Below are 24,805 nucleotides of genomic sequence, written 5' to 3'. Positions count from 1 at the left end.
TTGTGAAAAATAGCAGAGAGAAGGATGCAGAGGAAACACCGGTGAAAAATACTGACAAAACAACCAGTGACAGCCTTTTTTCTGCTGTTTTTTTAAAGTTGTGTGTCCTTTTGCCGTGTTTTTGTAAATTCGATTGAGGCCTCATACTCACTGGCGAGAGATTCGGACGATTCTCGTGTGAGTCTCTCGCATGAAAACCTGGTACTGCCGCCGGCACTGGGACCGGAGCGAGCGGCTGCATAGAAATACATGTAGCCGCACCCTCCGGTCCGAGTGCCGTCAGCAGTGCCAGGTTTTCATGCGAGAGACTTGCACGAGAATCATGCGAGTCACACACAAGTGAGTATGAGCCCTTAAGCTGCAAATTTCAGGAAATTCAACTCGAAAACTAGAACGCAATCTTCCGTAGATCAATCTCTCGTTCATATATGTTTATAGAGAGCACTACTGTAGATGGAGACTGGCATCATTTTATGTGATAAACATTATATGTCTGTTACACAGTATTTGTCTAGCAGGGCATTTTTAGCCAGATTTATTGTATTTGGGAACAAGCATATTGGTAGATGATTATTCCGAGCCCCCTCTGAGTGCGGCATTGAGAATGATCTTGGACTGCAAATGGCACAAGTGATTGTCTCATTATAAATACAAATCCCTAATCTCCTTCTCTGTAAATGTGTCATGTTATGGAATCCACAAATGCTCCTTTGAAGAGATAGCAGACGGGAAAGCTGCCTGTCCAGACTTCTTCTTTCAAACACAAATGAGATGTGCAGCCGATGACAATACAGGTGTATTTCTCCTTGCAGATGGGTTCCAGCAAGCTGTCATTAATGTTCCCACATAGACGGGACACAATAAAATGTGGCACAGAAAAAGTAAAATGATGTGACCTGATACCTGATATAGGTAAGAATAGAGAAAAATCAGAGACCGATTTTTTTCAAGTCACGTAATCAACCATCTGTGGGCAATTACTGCATCAGTATCATGAATCAAATTTTAATGTGGAATCAAAAGTATTCCAATAAATTTTTAGCAACTCAGCAAAAAGGACGTCAAATAAATAAAAAAATGACAGAAAAAAGTCTGTTCACAATACTAATGCATTCCAAAATGCAGCAGCCCCCATTGATAAAGGCAGTGGGAGCACATGTGCAAAATACTGGTGAAATAACCACTCACACACCTATTATCCATGATGGAGTGGTAACCTGGTATTATAAGTGCACAAAGATGAGGCTTGCATGGGGCGGCAGTCACACAAGTGGGTGTAATGCACAGTGTCTGGCTTACAGCTTATTGATGATACCCATACCAATAGATCAGGCAGGCTACCCAGCACTATAAAAGTGCACCCCACAAGGATGGGAACAGTATATTCCCCTTCCAATATTAAGGGTTACACCCTGCAAAAAAATGAGAAAATGTGCAGCAATATAAGATAAAAAAATTGTAATAAATGTACAGTTCCTTGAAAAAGTATACATATCCACATTTTTTTACATTACATCCACAAACTTAAATGTATGTTCTTTGGATTTTAAGACAAGACAAAGTATTTGTGAAGTGTAAGACCCCGTTCACACGCTCAGTATTTGGTTAGTATTTTACATTGGTAATTGAAATCCAAAATCAGGAGTGCAACAATCAGAGGAAATGATTTCACACATGAATATGGTTTTATCTAAATCATTCCATTGTAGCTCTGGCACTATGTTTAGAGGCGTTGTCCTGCTGTAAGTGAACCTATGCCCAAGTCTTTTACAACCTCTAACAGATTTTTATCCAGGATTTCCCTGTATTTGACTCCATCCATCTTTCCATCAACTCTGATCAGTTTCCCTGTCCCTGCTGAAGAAAATTATCATCACAGCATGATGTTGCCATCACTATGTTTGATGGTGGGGATGATGTTTTTTGGGTGACTTGCAGTGTTAATTTTCTGCCATACATAGTGATTTGTATTATTATAATTGCATATACTACATATTGAGAAAGGACCTTAGAGATGTGAATACCCTTTAAAGGTCGGATAACTCCTTTTAAGAAAAAATGATGGTGTATGGGCCATATAGACAGTCTATGGGGCTACTTTAGGGCCCTTGGAGATGGTTTATTATCTTTGTTTGCCCTGTTCTTTTCCTATTAGTGGGAAGGCACATCCTGTATAAAGAAACTAATTGGCTCAGAGTTAATTAAAAAAAACAGGTGGAAGGGGAAACACAAAACTCTTACAGTCTGGGTTGGCAAAACTTGGTACATAATGAAGGGTTCAGTTTTTTCATTTGCTGTGGGACCCCATATGTGTATGTCTCTGACCCCTTTTTCACCATTCTAAACCATGACTTTTATATTTTGCAATATTATGTGACTTTTTATGTACTATATTTTATAACATATCTTTGCAAACTGAACAGAAGTAATATGTTTCCATTTCATGAAACAAATGAGAAACTGATCTGTCCAGCCTTCCGTCAAAATAATAATACAATGGAGAATTCACTCTAGACGCACGGCTATTAAAACCCATTATATAGCAAACAGTAGATAATTCAAATATTTGCAAGGAAAACTCCTACGTGCTGATACAACCCGCAGCTGTATATTAGAGTGTCTATTAAAATGTGTTCAGCAACTCGCCCATAAAATATGTGTTCAGATATTTATGGTGACAAAATATTATGCGGCAATTGCAATAAATTATAAAGATTCTATGGAGTTTCCATTTTGTTATCTTCACAATTTCTTGACTAGTTATTTCAAGATGAATTATGATCGAGCTATTTACTGCAATACGAATAATGTATCTAGACATAATGGTCATAGGTGTGACGGTTTCCACCAGTATGTGCTCCCATCCATAATTACTAGTACTAGTGATGAGCAAGTATACTCATTACTCGAGATTTCCCGAGCATGCTCAGGTGATCTCTAAGTATTTGGATGTGCTTTGAGATTTAGTTTCTGTCCCCGTAGCTTCATGATTTGTGGCTGCTAGACAGCCTGAATACATGTGGGGATTTCCTAACAAACAGGTAAGGCCTGTTTCACACTTCAGTTTTTTGACGTCAGTCAAAATCCGTCGTTTTGCAAAAAAAAACGGATCCGCCATTTTTTTGGGCGGATCCGTTTTCTCCCATTGACTTGAATTGCGGCGGATTTTGACGGATGGTCATCCGTTGCATCCGTTTTTTGATGGATCCGTCATAATTTCGGCGTCCGCTGTCTTGACTGGACGTACAATGAAACGTTTTTTGCGTGCGTCAAAAAAGCGGATAGCAACGGATCCGTCGCTGTCCGCCATGCGTTATAATGGGCGCCTATGGGCGGCGGATCCATTGGCAACCGTTAATTGACAGAATCCGCCAACGGATCCGCCTTTTTATACTGAGCATGCCCAAAACAATTACCTTTTATGAATTTTAACCCCAAGTTCCGTGCTGGTAGCAAGAAAATTCTCTCTCTCACTTGTCATGTCACTTTAAATTTCATGAACTATCAGCTAAAAACGGATCCTGTGCCATCCGTTTGTGGCGAAACGGATCCGTTTTTTCACACGCTGGCGGATTTTGACTGACGTCAAAAAACTGAAATGTGAAACAGACCTAACCCCCACATGTATTCAGGCTGTCTAGCAGCCACAAATAATGCAGCTACGATGACAAAAACTAAATCTCCGAGCACGCCAAAATACTCGATCACCTGAGCATGCTCGGGAAATCTCGAGTAACGAGTATACTCGCTCATCACTAATAATTACCCATCTATTTTATCATTGCACCATTGCAATTTGAAAAAAAAATAAGGATTTTGCTATGATTATAAGAGCTTATAAGTCTCCGTACATTGTATATGTAGCAGCTCTTTATATTTTATGCTAATATTATGCAAAATGCTAATTTATATTGCAAGCAGATCCATTGACTGTGCCTCCACAATCTTTTACTTCTACGCATGCTGTCATGTAAGGGATGATTGCAGAAATACCGATTTGTGGCACAAACCAATTGTAGAATAAAGTCTTGTATGTGTACAATTGCGATCAAATATCCATTTGAACACATACAACCGAATTATATGATGTGTTGTAAGATTATTCATTTATGAAATAGAGATGGTTAGAGATACACGTAGACAGTCACGTACATAGACATTTTTAGAAGGGTGATGTGCTTCTAGAAAAGTACAGTATAACATAGTAAACTATTGTATAAACTTAACAGTAAAGGTTCGTATCTAAGCAAAAACCAGCCAGAGGTTTAGTGCATTGATTCTACTATACGTCTTTCTACAGCAGCAGAAACATAATGTAACACCCATCAGGAGGTCATGTTAATCTGTGTTCACATTGTCGGATATAACTTTCTGTACCTAGGACTTGCATCCACCTGCTGAAAGGGCCTGCCGGGCAACATTGGGAAATAATTGTTATCAGATCGCTCTAGCTTGTGAACGGATTGGCCCAAATTTCTAAAAAATCAATTTATTCCAAGAGCTGTTTAAGTCCTACATACACAACTTTTTTGAACAAAATGTTCAATTTTTCTGGACACTTGCCATATTGAAAAATGCAGAGAAAAAGTGATTATGGGTCATTTTAAGTGGACATGGTCTTCACGTTTATATGGGCACTGTGCTTTCAAGAAACTTTGCCAAAATTAATTGTATGAGTGAACATAAGAAAACTTGTATTATGTCAGAGAAATCAGTTTTTTATCCACTTATGAGCCATTTCTTCAACTCCCCACTGCCTCTTCAACTTACAATCTAATCTAAAGAAAAAGAAAACAGCTGAAATCCATCTTGTTCAAGATGAGATAAGCTGCCAGCAAAGCGAGGAATTTGTTTATTTCTTTTACTCACTTTCATAGCACTATTAATTTCACAGCGTTTTACAGACATTATCGGCACTGTCCCCATTGGGGCTCACAACTTATGGAAGTCTATAGAGAGGGATGGGGTGTTGGGAGGAATGAGGTACAGTGTGAGAATCGTCTAGATTCCAGCTATGCAGCCTATCCATTATTGGATCCACAGCTAACATACCAAAGACAAAAAGAGCGGGGGGGTCTCTCCTGTGTGTTTAGTGTGTGGGAGAAAACAGCTGCACTCAAAAAAAAGTCATGCTATAGTTGCTGATAGAAAACTCTTGAGTTTATTTGGTACACAATAGAAGTTCACCACAGGAATGAAATCAAGATAGCGAGGTAACGTTTCAACCCTGCCTCGAGTCTTTATCAAACCTCACTTGTGAACTAGAAAGAGTCACCATATGATTGAGCTAGTCCCAGCTGGCACTGCCGCCGGCATTTGGATCGGAGCATGCGGCTGCATAGAAATACATGCAGCCGCATGCTCCGCTCCTGAGTGCCAGGTATTAACATGCGAGACTCGTCCGTATTCCTCACATGTGTGATCCCGGCCTTATATGGGATATGGCGCCGTCTGTGGTGATTTCATTTATTTCTGAATTTTGTTTTCATCACTACGATAATAAACAGGACATGTTTGGTATTACCATAATAGTTCTGACCTGAATCATGTTGCCATGTCATTTCTGCCACCCAATGAATGCTGTAAAAACAAAACCCAAAAAACTTGCGAAAGGTGATGTTCAAAAGTGCAAATCATCCTGCAAAAAAAATGAAGAGATGACCACTAGTGTTGAGCATTCCGATACCGCAAGTATCGGGTATCGGCCGATACTTGCTGTATCGGAATTCCGATACCGACTTCCGATATTTTTTCAATATCGGAATTCGGCATCGGAATCGGAAGTTCAGTTGATTGACAGCCTGACGTCATCATGATGCGCGGTGTGTGCGCATCATGATGCGCTGTCATTTCGGGCCTTCCGGGGGTCTCTGCCGGCCTGCCGGGGGGCTGTGCCGGCCTGCCGGGGGGCTGTGTGGACTGCCCGGGGTCTGTACCGGCCTGCCGGGGGGCTGTGCCGGCCTGCCGGTGGTCTGTGCACCCTGTGGGGGTCTGTACCGGCCTGCCGGGGGGCTGTGCCGGCCTGCCGGTGGTCTGTGCACCCTGTGGGGGTCTGTACCGGCCTGCCGGGGGGCTGTGCCGGCCTGCCGGTGGTCTGTGCACCCTGTGGGGGTCTGTACCGGCCTGCCGGGGGGCTGTGCCGGCCTGCCGGGGGGCTGTGCTGATGTCCGGGGGTCTGTGCAAGCATCGTCCGATGGGACTACAAGTCCCATCTGGCGATGCCTGCTACCATGACAGTGATTGACACATTAGCCAATGATGGGACAGTAGTAGTCCCATCATCCGGCTAATGTGTTAAATGTTAAAAAAAAAAAATACTACATACATACTACATGCTACATACATACTACATGCTACATACATACTACATATATACTACATACATACTACATACATGCTACATACATGCTACATACATGCTGCATGCTACATGCATACTACATACATACTACATACATACTACATGCATGCTACATGCATACATGCATGCTACATACATACTACATGCATGCTACATACATACTACATGCATGCTACATACATACTACATGCTACATACATACCACATACATACTACATACATACTACATACTACATATATACTACATGCATGCTACATACATACTACATGCTACATACATACCACATACATGCTACATACATGCTACATACATACTACATATATACTACATACATACTACAGCATACTACATGCATGCTACATGCATGCTACATGCATGCTACATGCATGCTACATACATACTACATGCTACATACATACCACATACATACTACATACATACTACATACTACATATATACTACATGCATGCTACATACATACTACATGCTACATACATACTACATGCTACATACATACCACATACATACTACATACATACTACATGCTACATACATACTACATATATACTACATGCATGCTACATACATACTACATACATACCACATACATACCACATACATGCTACATACATACTACATGCATACTACATGCATACTACATACATACTACATGCATGCTACATACATACTACATGCTACATACATACCACATACATACTACATACCTGCACAGCCCCCCGGCAGGCCGGCACAGCCCCCCGGCAGGCCGGCACAGCCCACCGGAGCCTGCACAGACCACCGGCAGGCCGGCACAGCCCCCCGGCAGGCCGGCACAGACCACCGGAGCCTGCACAGACCCCCTGGCAGGCCGGCACAGCCCCCCGAAAGGCCCGTACAGACCCCAGAGAGGCTGTACAAGGGCAGGAAAGGGTTTTTCTTATTCCGATACCGGAAGTCCCATAGACTTGAATGGGACTTCCGGTATCGGAATCGGCGATACCGATACTTTTTTTAAAGATCGGCCGATACCATCCGATACGATACTTTGAAGTATCGGACGGTATCGCTCAACTCTAATGACCACATAGTTTTTTATTTATATTTGCCAAGTTTGCCAAATTTCCCAAAAGCTTGATTAGCAGCAATTTAATTTCGATATAATCACAATACCGCTGAAAGCTTCTAACGAGTGAAAACATGTGTGTAACACTTTGATGTCTTGGACGACTATATCCAATCCCTTTTAAGCTTGTTAACAGAAACAAAGCACCAGTGACGTGAAGAATCAAATTTCCAGGTGTTTTTTACTGCAAAAAACAAAACCTTAAAAACAACCATATTGAATGGTAAAATGAATGGTGTGAATGGAAAAAAAATCTTCTAGTTGGTAAGTAGTAATAACACAGCGCAATAACACATTTTTTATTTATTTTTTTAATTAAAATATAATACCAAAAATAATCCCTCTTAGTAATTTATGATCAGGCAGACTACATGGGTATAACACTGACTCAAACTGATGGTGTAGCTGCCAGAGGTAACATCATCCTGCTGCAACTAAGACCTGTTTCACACTTTAGTCTTTTTGCCATCAGTCACAATCCGTTAGACTGTGAAAAAACGGATCCAGTGCAGATTGGAAAAAACTGATGCACCGGATCCGTTTTTTTTTATGGATCTGTCGCAGCAGCCACAGTAGGAAATTTAAAGGAATAGGATTCTGGAGGAGAGAGAGAGAGATGGCTTTTGGGGTTAAATTGAAGGAATGGAAATTCTTCTGGGCATGCTCAGTTGAAAAAAACCGAATCCGTCGCTAGATTCCGACATGTGACAGATGTCGCCCATAGGCGTCCATTATATCAGACAATGGATGGCGACGGATCGGTCCCTGTCCAACTTTTCAACGGAGACAAAAAATGTTCCTATGGACGTTTTCTCCGTCCGATGGACACCGACTTTCCGACGGATCCGTCGCACGACGGACAAAGCAGATGGCCATCCATCGCAATCCGTCGGTAATACAAGTCTATGGGGAAAAAGATGGACCCATCGGGCAAATCCGTCAGATCCGGTTTTTTCTCCTAACGATGGATTTTGACTGACGCCAAAAGACTGAAGTGTGAAACAGGCCTAAGATGAGTGATGTGCAATCTACTTAATAACACCCTCAGCTCCCTCCTCAATATTATGCTAGCAATAGACAAAGGAAGATGCTTGTGACCTGCGATTGTTGGTAATGCTGCCCAGACAACTGGTGCCAGTGGTGATGCTGCTGCTAGCAGTTCCCCCATTCTTAGCTGTGATGAGGGTTTTTTTTCTATACCCCATTGCCACTTTTTCTTTTACCATTCATTTTGCAAAACACTGTAATTAACTCTTGACATTCTTGTCAACTCCAATTCCTTAACATTCGCCAAAAAAGACATAACACAAAATCCTAGCTAGGTAGATACTGAATGTATATCGAAAGCAAAACGTGGCAGCAGCCGGCAGAGTACATGTGGCGTACATGGTAGTCAAATTGTATTAGTAAAATTTGTGTGAAAAAGGCATGCACAGATAAATGTCTACATTTCTTTTACTATTCTTTTATCAAAATTCAATCCCCTTCTCAAAAATGACACGCTAAGGATTGCTAGGTAGGTACACGATCAAGAAATTTAAAAAAAAACATCACTTGCAGCAGTGTACTGTGTTTGTGTGGGAGGTAGAGATGTAAATTTTGACGAGTGAAACATATATGCATAAAAATTGTTTTTGGAAAGCGCATTTTCTGCAGTAGGCAGGAGATATTCACCGCACACTCTTGTATCAGGTGATACAATATACTCACTATTCGTTAATGCCGACATACAAAAAAAGGCAAATGTGCTGGGAGTTAGAGGACAAAGTTACATAGGACGTGAAAACCGTGCAATATGACATAAAACAGCAATACACATTCAGTAACCCAGTTAATATATACATATTTACAATGTTTAGAGTATGTACAAGCTTTACAATATATGCAGGTAGACGGAACAATAAGGTCAGATAGTTCATAGTGGCACAAAATGCCGACTAGACATTTATATGGAATTGTATACATGCAAAGGGATGTACCTGTATAAATATAGTTAAGTGATATTAAATGCTGACTTTTTTGTATAAGGACATATTGGGTATATATTTAAATGCTAGAAATATTCATTAGGCACCTGTAGAATGGGTATATTCCATTGGGTTTTACTTGTCATGGAATTGTACAAAGTCCAAAGAATAGTCTGAAAATTACAAAAAAAAACACGCAGAAGGTCACCATAAATGCATGCGAGCGGTATATTATATCACTTGATACAAGAGTGTGCTGTGAATTTCTCTGGCCATGGTGAAAGAGGTGACACTCCCCGTTCCACCAGCACCTCACTAATATGACTGAGTGAATGCCAATCATCTTTGTGTAGTAGACAGTTGCAGCGAAATGTCCAAGTTTTGGGGAATTTTCTTTTGTGTTTAAAAAAATATTCCCTCTTCACGTAAGTGATTGCGCAAGGAATTGCACAAGACAAGGAAAGGGTTACACAAAGAAGTACATCATATCAAACTGACACTGATTTCAAATTTTTTATTTAGTTTTATTTTTTTTTTTCAAAATGTTGTGTTGGCTCGCTGCTGTTTTCTACTGCATTAAGAATGAATAAAAATGCCTAATTGTAATTCAAATGCAACAGGTCAGATACCAGCTACACCATGACACTGATAAATCACTGAGTCTGCCACTGCAGCTTCCACCTCACCTATCTCCTCTTTCCCCTATCAATTGAATTCCTGTATTATTACCAGGTTGCTGCGCAACAGAGCATGCTCATCCTCTTCACTGCTGCAGGTGTACAACACATTATTTGGAGTATTTGTCCAATGCTTTAGTACTTTATTTTCCTATCTCTATTACTGAGCTGTGAGTGCTGACTTTCTCACTATCAAATCACACTAAAATGGCTGCTGCATTCCCTGCTCCAGCTTTTATACAGTTTATGATAATCTCTCCTGATTTTTTGCACTATATCATGGGATGTGATAGCTGCAAAGCATTATGAGGAAACCTGCATTGCACCTGAGGACATACTGTATGAGCCTTCTGTAGCTAATGTAATCTTCTGTAATGCATAAAAAAGGGTGGCTGCATTTTGGGGGGCGTGATTCATGAGAATCAAATCGCAAATAGTTTGAATTCATCTCGACCAATGAAATTGAATAGAATTCTATACTAATTCGATGTGTCAAATCAATTTGCTCATCTCTACTCTATATGGTTGAGTTAACAAAAAAATGTAAAAGTTGTGGCTCTTGGAACAAGGGGCAGAAAAAAACTAAAGTGCACTCACAAATGAAAAATATCCTCGACATTATAGGGTTAAAGGTGTTTACAAGGATCAACATAGAACTTGCTTAATGAATATTTATGGAATAGTATAGGTTTCAGATTTGTTTTATTAGCAGTTGCCTTCAAACAAGAGAAAATCTCAGTAGTTTTGCTTTTCACACATTTATCTCCCATCTGTGCTGTTTACATTGCAACTGATGATCGCCGTTTGCCACAACACCCGCACAAATATGAAGCAGTACAACAGTACACTATTTCCTACCCAGCTGCAGAACCTAAAAAAAAAGGCCTACTTCATGAATGTGCTAAGTTTAAGAACATTGAATGAAGTATATTTTGTGCCATTCAGTGATCGGATGAGTAAAGAATACTTTCTCTGTCTCTTTTGTGGGAAAACTGGAGTGAAGAAGTGCTACATAGGGGAATGGAGAGGGAGATAAAAGGGAACAAGATCACCCAGGAGGGGTAACATCTAAGGGGAGATATTGGAACTACTTAACATAGAAATATACATGAAATATTGCTCAGTGCATGAGTTGAAGGCAGTAAGGGATCTTCAAAGACCAACTCTGTTCTCCCTCTTTGCAGTTGGAGCTGTTTCATCTTGGTTGGTCTATGTTCGTAAATCCTCTTAGATTACTTCTTTATTCCTCTTTAAAAGTGCTTTCGAAATCCCACACTACCCCGCAATTCTAGGACGGGCGTAAAAGTCCCTAAAGTTCTTTCCTTACCACCAGCAGAAAGATACACAGAAAAAATGTCTACAAACATTATGGTATCGTATCAATATATCAAAGTACTTTTACTGTTACCATATTTAGATAACTGAACATAATTTACAAAACAGTTCACTCAGCAATAAATATTCTCCAGAATCACCAACATTATACGTTTCTTAAAAAAGGAGCGTAATTAAAATTTTACTACAACTTTAACTTGCACTGTATCAGTTTCTCTTGAGTTTATATTTAAAAGGTTCCTGGAGTTGAAGTTTTAGTAAATAAGACTCACAAATGTGATTGCTCGGGAATTGTCAGAACCCTATACAAATAAACGTATAGTCCACTGACAGAAACATGCCATGGTCCCCCTATACTCAGGATAGTTGCAGGCCCCACTTCCAACATTGCGGGTAACATCTATCGTACAATTATGGCTTATCCTTTGTATATTCCATAAGTGTATAGAAGGGAATACCACTTGGATTGTGATTCGAAAAACCCATCTCGTCTTGAATTATTAGAGGAGCGCCCATTGTTCAGGGTCTTTATCTCTTGACCAGAATGGAGAGCGGTTACCTGCAGTATCTATAATTCTAGAAGACCTCTTCTGTCCAGCATTTGACACACATCCATAAATTTGAATGGGCACTGTCTAATGAGTAAGTTCCCCGGTGGTGGCAAGGCTGGGAAATGGTACACTCGCTGCCGGTTCCATTGTACTTCAATGCTAAGTTGTAAAACCGCTGAGTTATATCTGTTATTTGCCCCCAAGAAAAGTCCATGGATTTATTTAGTACAATATGGAATATATATGTGTATAGAAAATAGTTACATGTGATATCAATAAAGAGCTATTCTTCCAAAAAAGTAATACTTTAAGAGGTTGCCTGATACTTATAATGCCCTTTAAAAATATCTATTTTTGGGCCCTTAGCACTTTTATTATTTCCTTTATTATAAAATTCCCTACCTTTCTCTCAACCCTGCTAATCCCTATATCTGTTTTTTTTTTTACTTTACTGCCTGTGATGTCTCATTTGAGGGGTATCTAAAATGGGACATCACATGAGGATGGTCCTGCAGTCACTTCTCTGCAGCTTTGATCAGCCCCCCTTGAAATGAAGCGCCATAAGGGCCGGTCCGATGGTCACTTTCCACAGCTTCTGTCACGGCCATGATGATGTCCTGTTTCAGTAGTGGTGAAGAAAAGTAAAAAAAAAACACATAGGGATTAGCTGTATAGGAAGGATAGTTGGGCATTTTAAAATAATGTAAATTACAAAAGTGGTTAAGGCTTAAAGTTTGATAGTTATAAAGGGCATTATAGGTATCAGACAACCACTTTGAGAGGTTTCCCATCTTATAAAGTGATGGCATATTCATAGGATATGCCATGACTTTTTGATCATAGGTGGGTAGGAAGGAAGAAGCTATTGCCCTATGTATAAAATTATATACAGGGGAGCAGAATTTTGCACTCCAAACTCCACTTCATCTTCTTGAAGCTGCGGAAGTACGGAGTGAGTAAATAAGACGGGGGCTGCTTTCACAACTCGGCGGCTGTCCGGGCTACTATGCAGAGTCAAGATAAGTTTTTCATTAGCTGCTGCAATCTACACAAGTAACGCCCACGATGACTCAATTCTCAGCATCATGAAGGGAGTTTTATCATCTTTTCCATTGTTTATTCAATGCTCAACATCCAATGAGAAACTCAATAGCTACGCTTTGCATAGGCAGCAACTGAGATGGCAAAGACAGCACTGTGCTTTCTTGCAGTTCTCTGTCTCTCCACTCACTAGTAATTTTGTGAGAGGTGAGATGGAAAACTGCAAGGTGGAACTATACCAAATTTTATAAAAAGAGAACACTGTGGAACAAAAAAACTAATATTATAATTAACCATGCAGGGTTAAGATAGGACTAGGGTAAGGGAAAAAGTTAGTTATAGGGCTAATGTGCGTTGGGTGAGGAAAAATACTTGCCTTGTCCCAGGTGCTGAAAACACATGCAACGTCACAGTCTGTGAGCATGCAAAAAGATTTTTTAAAGGGTACGCTGTATATGACGTTAGTTAATTTGCACAACATACTGCATGGGTATGGCTTGGGTTGGTAATGCAGCTGTGTTAATTTTCACATTATTATTATTAGTATAACTGTTATTTATATATTATTATTGAGGGTATAAACTAATCTAGCTACTTATATTTATTCTTCTGGGGAAATAGGAGTTTCTTGTTCACATAGGAAGGTTTATTAAAAAAAGTCCGCTTCCAGCAAAAGAAGATAAGCAGCCCTTCTCTGGCATAAATGAAAGTCATATAAGAAGACAGCGACACAACGCTGACAGAGTCCTTCCCAGGCAATTCACACACCTTTGTCATTGGCTGAAATTGTCCTGCAACACATTTCTACACTTGGAGCTGCCAAAACTGTATAAACTCTTAATTGGATCCACCAAAAAGGGGAGTATTACAAAAAGACACCAAGAGAGAAAAACTACCCCTATATAGAGTAGTTTTTCTTTCTTGAAATGAGCTGTCAAGCCTAGATTTGAGATATGGAAGCAACCAGTCCCGTTCAGCTCTCCCAGCTGCTAAAACCCGGACCCAAACCCCGTGCCCTTTAAATAAACCTCGCAGAACTATCAGTGCTGAAGCATTCCCTCCAAGTTTTACATGACTGAGGTTAGCACCTTGGTGACACATATCATCCATCCAGGACTTGTCCAGTTGTCATCTTACACAGGCTATGTTCCCACAATGTCTATATGTTGTGCTTTTTTCACTGCATATTTGCAAGTTGAAATATAGAAGCAAATTAAAGTTACGGCAGAGTAGATGACATTTAAATAAATGTAAAGCCCACTATGCTTTGTTTCTAACGCTGTGGAACTTGACTTACAGTGTATTTTTTAAATTTACAGTATGTCAATTTCTGTTCTAGCAAATATTCATTTTATTTGCGGACTTACCCCATATACTTGGACAGGGTGCGTAAATTCCACATATGAAAAACAGGTAATTTATGAATTGCTATTGTATTCCAGCTGCAGAGTTTTGCTGGGTTTTCATACTGGTTGTGGTTGTCATATCCAGCTGGCAGCCAAAGATTCAGCAACCAACAGTTTCTTCATAAGACAATGCAATACTTTGGGACTCGCAGATGCTTCTGCCAGAGGAGTTTATTGTGAGACAACTGCATAAAGCTCAGCTGTAAGCTGTTTCTAGCAGACTAGGACGTAACTGGCCATTTTTGTTCTTTTGGGTTATAAGGATAAGGTCAAACAATTATTGTGATGTGATTTTGTGTTTGAAACTGCTGCTCCCTCAAGATCAAGTGATTGCTTAAATGGAATCGGTCACCGGAAGTTGGCGGCCTATGTAAATGGCCTGTATCTGGTCCGATGGGCGGTGTTTCTTCTTTTTTTTTCTCCACCCCATCCGTGGCCACCATCTGCGACCTTTTCTGGAATTCTAGTAGTTCAACTCCATAGTTCGCGCGTGCGCAAAGCAATCTTGGTTCGCGCACGCTCAGGATGCTTTGCCCAACTGTGGACAAAGCCGAAAATCATTACTGCGCATGCGCCGGTACACTGTGTCCCGGAAGTATTTTGCTGTGTTCCAGGACATAGTGTACCGGCGCATGCGCAGTAATGATTTTCGGCTTTGCCCGCAGTTGGGCAAATCATACTGCGTGTGCGCGAAGCAAGATTGCTTTGCGCACGCGCAAACTGGAGTCGAACTACTAGAATTCCAGAAAAGATCGCGGACAGGAGCCACGGATGGGGTGGAGAAAATAAGAAGAAACACCGCCCATCGCACCGGACACAGGCCATTTACATAGGCCGCCAACTTCCGGTGACAGATTCCCTTTAACAAGAAATTTGAAAATCATATTGGCTTGCCGTGTTACCGCTCTCATTTGGTCTTTCTCTTAAGCCGGTTTGACATATTCATGTTTTTCAAGCCATACTCAGACGACAGTGCATGGACACGTCTCCTTATCCAAACTGGGCATCTTCATATATGGGTCGAGACGAGAGGCTTGACAAGTCCGTATATATTTCCCCAAGTGCAAAGCCTGGATGTGTTACACCGGCCTTAAAGGTAATAAAAATGATAATAAAGAAGAATAAATGTTATTCATGCATCTCTAAATTTGCATCAAACAAATGAAAAGGAAGCAAAATTGTGGCCAAAGTCTATAATAATCTTGTTCCTGACCTATAATACTTTAAAACCAGTGGGTAACCAACTGCTGGCCAGTAGCTGTATTCATTGTAAGCAAAAGTGTCCGATATCTGTATATTGCTTATTCACCTTCTCATACATTTATGCTATGTACACAGGATATGTTAAAACAGTGCAATAAAAAATGAACAAAACACTTCATTGACTTGAAAATGGTACTACCAATGACAACTACAGTTTATTCTGCAAAAATAATTACTAATACAGCTTCACAGCTTATTATTATATATTATTACAGCAGCATTTAATCTATGGAGCGTTATATGTGAGAAGGGGTACACATAAGAAAAAAACGTACAATAAACTTGAACAAAACAAGTGACCGACTGGTGCAAGAGGAGAGAGGACCCTGCCCGCGAGAGCTCACTGTCTACAAGGGATGGGTGAGGATACAGTAGGCGAGAAAAACAAATTACATTTTTTCCAGCCTGTAGATTTACTGTAGAAAATGATAAAACATACGCTGTAAATAAAACTATATAATTGTGTTATCCCCCTGTTTGCAATGACCTCGAGAATGAATTAAACACTTAATTGAATAGTGAATGATGAATAGCGTAATATAAAAAGTGAAAAAAAAGCAGTGATAGAATTGCTGTTTTGTTTGCCTTACTCCCAATAGAGTTAAAAAAAAGTTTGCTTCATCCCCAAAAAAACAAGCCCTAATATCACTACGTAGCTGAAAACATGAAACAAAAGTTATAGCTTTTGGAATGTGACAATAGAAAAAGTGAAAGAAAAATGATCTGTCAAAAATGCCAAAACTATCTGTGACACCAAGGGGTTATGAGGCACACGCCTAACAAAGGGGTTACTCGGGTCTGTTTAATTTTTTTTACTATTGGCCTTAGAAATTACAGGAAGGTAGTTATTAACTACCTGCCTGTTGCGCCCGGCGCAAAATTCTTCCAGCTCAGAGCGATCACAGAATGCTGTTGCCAGCTATTCTCCGACTTCTGTTGACATAACGTAGACAGAGGAGCTGCTTCTGTTCTACTCTGTTGATGGGGCGTGAATGCCAATGTCATGCTGATTGACTGTCAGTTCCATACTGCATAACTGCACGGAGTTGGCAATCAATCAGCATGACAGTGGCAGTCACGCCCCATCCACAGAGCAGCCCAGAAGAAGTAGAGCTGCTCTGTTGACATGAAGCAGCAAAATCGCCAGTAGGAGCGGTCTGTGGTCAATCTGAGCTGGTGTCAGTCAAAATAGGCCGGTAGTAAGCAAATACTCACCTGTCAGTTCTTAATACAATAGGAAAAAAAATTAAATATTCTCAGAAAACTCCTTTAATGATATAATGCATATCACTCCATATTAGTATTCATTAAAATTAGAATACAAAACACTAGGCTTGGTGCTGCGGGGCCTAGATTTTCCCATCTCCTAGACTTATTCCATTCTACTTCTTGCTCTAACTGGAGGCTACATGGTGATGTTTTAAAGGAAATCGGTTTGCAGGTTTTTGCTATGTAATCTGAGGACAGCATGACGTAGGGGTTAAGACACTAAATTTAGTGATTTATCACTTATTAGGCTGTGTGCTGTGGTTTCCATACAATTAATGTTTTATCAAGAGGAGATTATCACAGCATGAACACAGCTCCAGTGAACTCTGGTCTGACCACCCCCTCCTCTTATAAGCTGCTCACTGTCAATATACAATGTACATAGAGAGCCTGGTGTGGGTGGGGGCAGCTTTCTGGGCTCTGTTACATGCTACATCTAAAAATTCTGATTGTGTCCCAAGTGCTGCACCCAGTAAACTAAATGGTACATCGTTAAAATCAGGGTCTATGTCTCTACATTATGCGGCTCTCAGAAAAGGTAGCAAAAATCCGGTGACAGATTCCCTTTAAGTTTTATGTATGCTTATGCAAAGTAATTGGAGCTGTATCAGAAAAAATAAATTACTGATTACTATGAAGATACATTAAACATTAAATCCACACAGAATTTTAGACTTTAAAACTGCATGATGATGAAAGGTAGAGATTCAGTTTAAGCTCTTCAACCTATGAAAAAAAATCTATGAAATTTATATCCCATGGCTGGAAGAACAATTTAATTGTTTGGTTATTTGTCTATATTTGTGAAATGTTTAGAACTAAGCCAAATTTTAACAAGCAATAGTTGCTTTCATAATAATATTCGGTTGTTTCTCTGCAGCACAATGAAAATTTACATATTTATTCAACTGAACACAAATGTAATTTTATTTAGAAGAATAGAAAAAAAGCAAAGGAAATTCATAATGACACTTAGTACAATTTTATTGCGCAAACAAAATGTTTTGTGATGGGAAGAATTCTGAAAAATTGTAATCTACTATAAAAAGAGCTATTTAGGGAATTTAAAAAGAATGAGATATGATTATAAAAACATACAGATTTTTTTTTTTTGCATACCGAAGATATGAAGTTAACACTGGTACCTCCATCATATTTATAGACTATGTGACTCTATTCCTTTGTGTGTTCTCCTCATTGTTTGGGGTACAATTTAATTTGTCAAGTGTTCACTAAATTTATACAATTTTCATAGAAATGATTAAAAGCCGAACAATTCATTCTGTGCCTGCAGTAATTATTGGTTTGGCTACATAAGTGACGCAATTTGTACATATTTTAAGTTTTTACAACTTTCAAGAGAAAAGTGAAAGGTAAGGCTGGTTTCACATTAGCGCTTTTGTGCGCAGCGCATCGTGCGCACCCGTGCGCATGCGCACCTATGTTTAACATGACGTGCGCATCGTCTTGCGCACACTTGCGTTTTCGTGCGCATGCGTTTTTTTGTCTTTCGCGCCAGACGCAACATGTTGCATTTTTTGGTGCGCCCTGTCTCGGCAAAAAAAACGCATGCGCACGCTTGCGCACGGAATGCGCAAAAACAACACATTGAAGTCTATGGGAATGCATGCGTGCGCATGGTCTTGCGCACGGTTGCGGTTTTTTGCGCATGCGTTTTTGAGTTAAACAAGTCTAGAATGTTCTCTAGACAATGGAAAAAATGACACACCTTAAAACGCATGTGCATAAAAAAACGCAAACGCATGCAAAAACGCATGTAAAACGCAACCAACGCTGCGTTTTTTTGACGCATCAGCGTGCGCATGACGTTAAAAAAACGCACGTTTGTTTTGTGTTTTTCTTTGCGTTTTTTATGCGCCCGATGCGCTGCGCAAAAAAAGCTAATGTGAAACTAGCCTAAATTAGATAATATTTTTTTTAAATCTGGTAATATTTTTTGGCATGAACTTCCGCCATCTATGATGAAGCCCATGCCTCACCCTGGTCAGTCTAGTGAAGATCCAAGTGGACAAAGTTTGAGAATCCATGCTTAAGAAGATTCAATAAACAAGTAACATAGAAAGCACAGTAGTGTGCAAGCGGTGTCTGTGTGCCTGTAAATATATGATACAGGGGTCTTTGGTGTAAAAATGGATTCTGGGGTCCCTACTCAGGAAGAGGGAAGGAATACAAATGTACAAAGAAAACAGTTCACAAAGAGGCAATATGGTTACAGAGGCTTTTAAAGGCAGTGGCATAACTACACTAGGTGAAGAGGTTGCATTTGCATCCATATCCTGGAGCCTAGGGGGGCCAAAAGGTCCCTTTGGCCTCAAGGCTGGTTTTAGACAATGTGGGTCCATGGATAAAAGTTTAAATTGGGGTCCCACATGATAACATATTACACCATCACACAGAAACATTTCAGTTGCATTTACATGGGCTGAGTTCAGGACGTTAAACCGCGCGGGATTGACAATATTGAAGTCGTTTGATGCATGTTTCCCAGTCTGTCCCTATACAATATCATGTTATCAGTAGCACATCTACAGTTTTCACCGGGCGATGTGCTGCCGAGAGCAATGATTTTTGTAGTAGCATGAACAATTCAATAACTCGATGAACAGGCAGCATTTGGTACCCCCATAGTTTTGCAAAATTATAATGTGCCCAAAAGTGATGCATATAACATAATGCACATCCATAGTCCTCCATACAGTATAATGCACTCACCCTAGTCCTCCATAAACTATAATACACCCAGTAGTCCTTGCATATAGTATAATACACCCCCATAGTTCTCCATACAATATAATGCGCTCCCCATAGTCCTCCATAAACTTTAATGCACCCCATATACCTCCATATACAGTAGTATAATGCACTCCATAGTCCTCCATATAGTATAATGTACATCTCATAGTCCTCCATATAGTATAATGCTCCCCATATTTCTCCATATAATATAAGGCGCTCCATAGTCCTCCATATACAATAATGCACCCCATAGTAATCCATATAGTATAAGGCACCCCCATAATCCTCCATATAGTATAGTGCACACCCTATAGTCCTAGTATAATGCACACACCATAGTCCTACATATAGTATAATGCACTGCCCATAGTCCTCCATACAGTATAATGTACACCCCATAGTCCTCCATATAGTATATGTTACTGTTGCTGTTCCTGCCACTACCTGTCGGTCCCTTACCTGTCCCACTGCGGCTCGCTCTCCCTCTGCCGTGGATGACTCCTCCGGCTCCACTCCAGGGTCCTGATGCACTGTCTGTTATGAATGAGTCACCGTAGGAGGCAAAAACAGAAATACTAGCTAAGTCCAGAAAACCAGAGAAGTTGGCAGCTATCGGATTGTAGACCCCTGAACCTAACAACAACTAGCAGTAGTCATGGGGGGTTCCTACGGTGCCCTAGACCCCTCGATCACAGCCGGAGAACTACATAGCCTAAAGACAGAAAGGGAAATCTAAACTAAGATTTAAGGTTTCCAACCTTAAACTGGGGACCAATGGTCCTATGTCGGTTGGAAAACCGCTGGGCCTTTTCCTGGGAGAGAGAGAACTTATCCACCACTTGGTCCCAGATCTGGTGCATTCTCTCCACCATAGTGTCAACACCTGGGCAGGCAGAAGGCTCCACCTGCCCTGAAGAAAATCGAGGATGAAACCCAAAGTTACAAAAAAAAGGTGACATCAAAGTGGTAGAACTAGCTCTATTATTTAAAGCAAATTCGGCCAAGGGCAAAAATGAAACCCAGTCATCCTGATCGGCGGAAATAAAACATCTCAAATACGACTCCAAGGTCTGGTTTGTTCTCTCCGTCTGCCCATTGGTCTGAGGGTGAAAAGCAGAGGAGAAGGACAACGGAATTCCCAGCTTGGAACAGAAAGTCCTCCAAAATCTAGACACAAATTGAACTCCTCTGTCAGATACAATGTTCTCAGTAATCCCGTGCAAGCGAACCACCTGTTGCAAAAACAGGGGCACCAACTCAGAGGAAGATGGCAACTTAGGGAGTGGTACAAGATGAACCATCTTAGAGAGCCTATCACAAATCACCCAAATAACAGTCATTCTCTGAGAGACAGGCATATCAGAGATGAAATCCATTGGAATATGGGTCCATGGCCTCCTGGGGACCGGCAAAGGCATCAACAACCCACTAGAGCGAGAACAATGTTTAGACCGGGAGCAAGTCCCACAGGACTGCACAAAATTCCTGACATCACGAGACAAGGCGGGCCACCAAAAAGACCGACTCACCAGATCTATAGTACCAAAAATACCTGGATGACCAGCTAATGCAGAGCAATGAACTTCAGACATCACTCTCTTCTTCCAATGGTCAGGAACATACAAGTTTCCACTGGGACAACGCTCAGGTTTGTCCTCCTGGAACTCTTCCAGAGCACGTCTCAAATCGGGCGAGATGGCAGAAAGAACTACCCCTTCGCCTAAGATGGTAGCAGGCTTGGTCACCACAGGAGAATCAGCAAAGAAGCTCCTAGAGAGGGCGTCTGCCTTGACTTTCTTAGTGCCAGGAAGAAAAGAGACCACAAAATCAAAACGTGTGAAAAACAAGGCCCACCTAGCCTGTCTAGGGTTCAAGCGTTTGGCCGACTCCAGGTAAATCAAATTCTTGTGGTCAGTGAGGACCACGACTTTGTGTTTAGCTCCCTCCAACCAATGTCTCCACTCCTCAAATGCCCATTTCATGGCTAACAGTTCCCGATTCCCCACATCATAGTTACGTTCAGATGGAGAGAACTTTCGGGAAAAGAAAGCACAGGGATTCATTTTAGATGTTACAGGATCCTTTTGGGACAAAACAGCTCCTGCACCAATCTCAGAAGCGTCCACCTCTACCTGGAACGGGAGTGAGACATCAGGTTGCTGCAAAACCGGGGCAGAAGTGAATCTTCGCTTCAGCTCCTGAAAGGAAGAAACAGCCTCCGGAGACCAATTCAACACATCAGCACCCTTTTTAGTCAGATCAGTCAATGGCTTGGCAATACTAGAAAATTTTGCTATAAATTTCCGATAAAAATTAGCAAAACCCAAAAACTTCTGGAGGGCGTTCAAAGAAGTGGGCTGAACCCAATCATAAATGGCCTGTACCATGGCCGGGTCCATTTCAATAGTTGACGGAGACAAAATAAATCCCAAAAATGAAATCCTCTGTACCCCAAAAAGGCATTTCGATCCTTTGACATACAGGGAATTCTCCCTCAAGATCCGGAACACAGTCCGAACATGTTCCACATGAGAATCCCAATCCTTGGAGAAGATCAAAATATCATCCAGATAGATAATCAAAAATGTATCCACAAAGTCTCGGAAAATGTCGTTCATGAAGCACTGGAAGACAGAAGGGGCATTAGTGAGCCCAAAAGGCATCACCAGGTACTCAAAATGTCCCTCCGGAGTATTAAACGCCATCTTCCATTCAGTCCCATGCTTAATGCGGATAAGATTATATGCCCCCCTGAGGTCAAGCTTGGTAAACCAGCAAGCACCTTTAACTCTGGAGAATAGATCCGAAATCAGGGGTAACGGATACTGATATTTAATAGCAATTTTGTTGAGGGCACGATAATCAATACAAGGCCTTAATAAACCATCCTTTTTGGCCACGAAAAAAAAAACGGCACCTAAGGGTGAAGAGGATGGTCTAATATGACCCTTCTCCAACGCCTCTTTAATATAGGATCGCATAGCCTCGTGCTCGGGTACAGATAAATTGAAGAGCCGATCCTTAGGAAATTTACACGCCGGGCTCAGTTCAATTGCACAGTCATAACTCCTATGAGGAGGCAAAGACGCAGATTCATTCTCACTAAATACATCATAAAAGTCCGCCAAATAGTCAGGAACATCATGCGACTGAGGAGAGGTGGAAAAAAACGGAGCCTCACTAAGGGCACACCGACAACCCCAACTCACCACAGACACAGATTTCCAATCCAAATCTGGATTATGAATGTCCAACCAGGGAAACCCCAGAACAATGGTATCATGCAAATTATGCAACACCAAAAATCTGCAATTTTCTTGATGGTCTGGGGCAACCCGCATTACCACCTGGGTCCAAAACTGAGGTTTATTTTTCGCCAAAGGAGTAGCATCAATCCCCCTCAAAGGGATAGGCGTCTGCAGAGGTGTCATCAGAAATCCACAACGTTTAGCAAAATCGTGTGTGCAAAACGTTTCTCTCGTTTAGGACAGACAGAAATAATATGCGAGGCATCTCCACAAAAAAAACACAGCTTATTACGCCTTCTGAACTCCTAACGTTGCTCCCTGGACAAAACTCTATCACATTGCATAGGTTCAGACACTTGTTCAACAGGTGGCAACACCTCTCGTGCAGTCCTGCGTTCACGTAAACGCCGATCAACCTGAATGGCTAATGACATAGAATCGTCAAGACCAGAGGGAACAGGAAATCCCACCATAGTATCTTTTACGGCTTCTGACAAACCCTTCCGAAAGAGAGCTGCCAAGGCATTATCATTCCAGGTAGTAAGGACCGCCCACTTTCGGAATTTTTGACAGTACAATTCTGAAGAATCTCGACCCTGGCTCAATGCCAACAGGGTCTTTTCAGCCTGATCAATAGCATTAGGTTTGTCATACAACAACCCCAAGGCTTGAAAAAATGCGTTCACATTAGTCAGAATAGGATCATCTGGTTTCAAAGAAAACGCCCAATTCTGGGGATTGCCACGCAGCAAAGAGATGACAATTTAAACCTGCTGCATGGAGCTCCCTGACGAGTTAGGCTTCAAGGCAAAAAATAATTTACAATTATTTTTGAAATTCAAAAATTTAGACCGATCCCCAAAAAACACATCAGGAGTAGGGATCTTTGGTTCATCAGCATGTGAATGAGCAAGGAAGGCGGAAATTCCCCGCACTTCCGCAGCGAGCTGCTCCACACGATCAGACAATTGCTTTATCTCCATTGAGAGAAAAAAAATTCCCCCTATGGCCTCAGAGATATAGAGGAAAAAATATACACACACTTTTTTTTTTTTACAATTCTTTCCTGCTATTGAGTACCCTAGGATCTGCGGTATGGCGGGTGATTCTGTTATGAATGAGTCACCGTAGGAGGCAAAAACAGAAATACTAGCTAAGTCCAGAAAACCAGAGAAGTTGGCAGCTATCGGATTGTAGACCCCTGAACCTAACAACAACTAGCAGTAGTCATGGGGGGTTCCTACGGTGCCCTAGACCCCTCGATCACAGCCGGAGAACTACATAGCCTAAAGACAGAAAGGGAAATCTAAACTGCCCCAGAGCAGACCCCAAAGCAATAGGCAGCCCCCAACATATAATGACGGTGAAGCAAGATGAAAAAACACTCACACAGATAGAAAGATAGGCTGAGCAAATGATGGGGCCCAAGCTAACTAAATAGGACAGAATAGAAAAGCTGCTGTCTACAATCCGCCAAAACCCTCTCAAAAACAAGAGCCAACAGACTGATAGGGAAAAAAGCCCTGAAGACGCTAGGCTTCAAAAAGACTATATCAGTACTCAGGTATTATCTGAAGACAGAGCAAAAAGGAATTCAGCTCACCCAGCAGGGAAAGGCAGAAATCCAGAAAAACAAGGCAAAACAAAACCAAAACACAAATGCAAAAAGTAGAGCAGAAAACTTAGCTTTTGAGGAGCAGGAATCAGACTGGTCTCCAAGAATCCCTCAGAGTAATCACCCGCAAGGCAGAAGGGCGTCGGCTGCCTTATATCCAGTCAGCAATCCCAGTCACCCAGTCATCATCA

General features: G+C 41.1%; 1 protein-coding gene across 1 annotated transcript in view; it reads left to right on the top strand.

Annotated features, from left to right (window-relative positions):
• The first annotated feature begins 284 nt into the window (after positions 1–284).
• Positions 285–24,805, top strand: part of PIPOX (pipecolic acid and sarcosine oxidase) — a 139,545-nt gene continuing 115,024 nt past the window's right edge. Inside the window, exon 1 of the mRNA XM_073565483.1 lies at positions 285–339. Within this exon, the coding sequence (XP_073421584.1) occupies positions 299–339 (41 nt within the window). The 5' untranslated portion in view covers positions 285–298. The remainder of the gene's footprint in view (positions 340–24,805) is intronic.

This window comes from Dendrobates tinctorius, unplaced genomic scaffold, assembly GCF_039654945.1.
Source record: "Dendrobates tinctorius isolate UK_male_01 unplaced genomic scaffold, ASM3965494v1 ptg000016l, whole genome shotgun sequence".
In the NCBI taxonomy this organism is placed as follows: domain Eukaryota; kingdom Metazoa; phylum Chordata; class Amphibia; order Anura; family Dendrobatidae; genus Dendrobates; species Dendrobates tinctorius.
Note: the sequence above shows the minus strand (reverse complement) of the source record. Positions and strands in the feature narration are given on the sequence as shown.